Below are 1,658 nucleotides of genomic sequence, written 5' to 3' on the forward strand. Positions count from 1 at the left end.
CCTGGATTACAGGAGGAGGAGGGGGTCTGCCGTCTTACCTGAAGGCCCCGTCCTGTGGCTATATTGGCCCACCTGGTGTATGCTCTGTTGTAACAGGCTCAGGCACTCTCCGAGGCAGCTCAGGGTGGCGGCCGAGGTAGCTTTGAGCAGCAACAAGTCCTGGTCCAGGGCCGTGAGGGGGCCCGAGCACGGCAAGGCCTCGATGGCTCGCACGAGGGTTTTCTGCTGCCCTTCCACTTGGCTCATCATCTATGAACAGGTCAGAAGACAAGGACAAGGGGTCAGCGCAGAGGCAGCAGAGATGGCGAGTGCCAATTCTCTCCCTCCGTTCCAGCCAGGGGCCAAGAATCCAAAAGCAGGAAGGACCAAGGCGGGCGGCTACCAGATCCCTGCACACCCCGGGAGTGGGCAGCGGTGCATTAGTCCCAGTAACCAGCCAGAGTCAGAAGGAAATAATCACAGTACGGTCAGCTGGCATTCCTGGTGTTTCGCGCTGCGGAGAGCTTTCTGGACAGGATTTCTTTTAATCTTTACACCAGTCCTGCCAGGTGGGCACTATGGTCATCCTCATTTTCATCCATGAGGAAACTGAGGCTAAGAGGGGACACACAGCTTGTGTCTGCGGCAGGATTCAAACTCAGCCCTTCCTGACTCCAGCTCTCCCTATCAGCCCCCTCAAGTTATCCACTGTCTCAAGTGTCCATCCATCTTTCGGAATACCCTGACCCCTCAGATAAAGATGTGAGACCTGCTCAGACGGCAATGTGTTTCAATGGGAAGAACACCAGAGATGCAGTCAGAAATTCCTGAGTTCAAATCCTGACTGTGCTGTGTGACCCTACACAATCAATTAACCTCTCTGTGTTGCTAGTGACAGACAAGCTCAGACTCGTCTACAACAGCACAGGCGGGTAGCAATCTGCATGAGTAACGGGAGTTCCCCACATTCACGAACTAACAGATCCTTCATTTAAAAGTAGGCAGCTACCTGCCCCAGAATTCTACCCCACCCAACACTGTGGCGGAAGGTGACACAGAGCTCCCTCTCGTCTTGGGCCGACAGATCACACGTGGGATTCTGCTGACCTTGATGTCCAACATGACCCATTACGGCAGGGGGGAGGGAACTCACATGCTGGAAGCTCCACCGGTGCCGGGGGCGACACATGCCTGGTACTTACAGCAGTGACACAGCAGATACACACACACATACACACACACACACACACACACACACACACACACACACACACACACATTCATACATATACATACACATATTTCATATACACACATTTACACATATATGCACACATTCACACATATACATACACATTTACACATATATACATACACAAACACATATATTTACACATTTACACATATACATATACATACACACACATCTACACATATGCATACACATATTACACATACACATTCACATATATACACACATCTATACATATACACACATATATATTCACACATTTACACATACACACATATACACACATTTACACATATATGTACACATTCACACATATACACATATATTTACACATACACACATATACTAACACATATATACACACCTTTACACATATACAAACACATATTTACACATTTACACATATACATACACACATCTACACATA

General features: G+C 47.9%; 1 protein-coding gene across 1 annotated transcript in view; it reads right to left on the minus strand.

The window, feature by feature from the left end:
* OSBPL10 (oxysterol binding protein like 10) overlaps positions 1-1,658 on the minus strand; it is a 256,026-nt gene that overhangs the window by 99,966 nt on the left and 154,402 nt on the right. Inside the window, exon 6 of the mRNA XM_027871943.1 lies at positions 39-249. Within this exon, the coding sequence (XP_027727744.1) occupies positions 39-249 (211 nt within the window). The remainder of the gene's footprint in view (positions 1-38; positions 250-1,658) is intronic.

The sequence above is a fragment of the Vombatus ursinus genome, unplaced genomic scaffold (genome assembly GCF_900497805.2).
Source record: "Vombatus ursinus unplaced genomic scaffold, bare-nosed wombat genome assembly UNPS02014799.1, whole genome shotgun sequence".
Taxonomy (NCBI): domain Eukaryota; kingdom Metazoa; phylum Chordata; class Mammalia; order Diprotodontia; family Vombatidae; genus Vombatus; species Vombatus ursinus.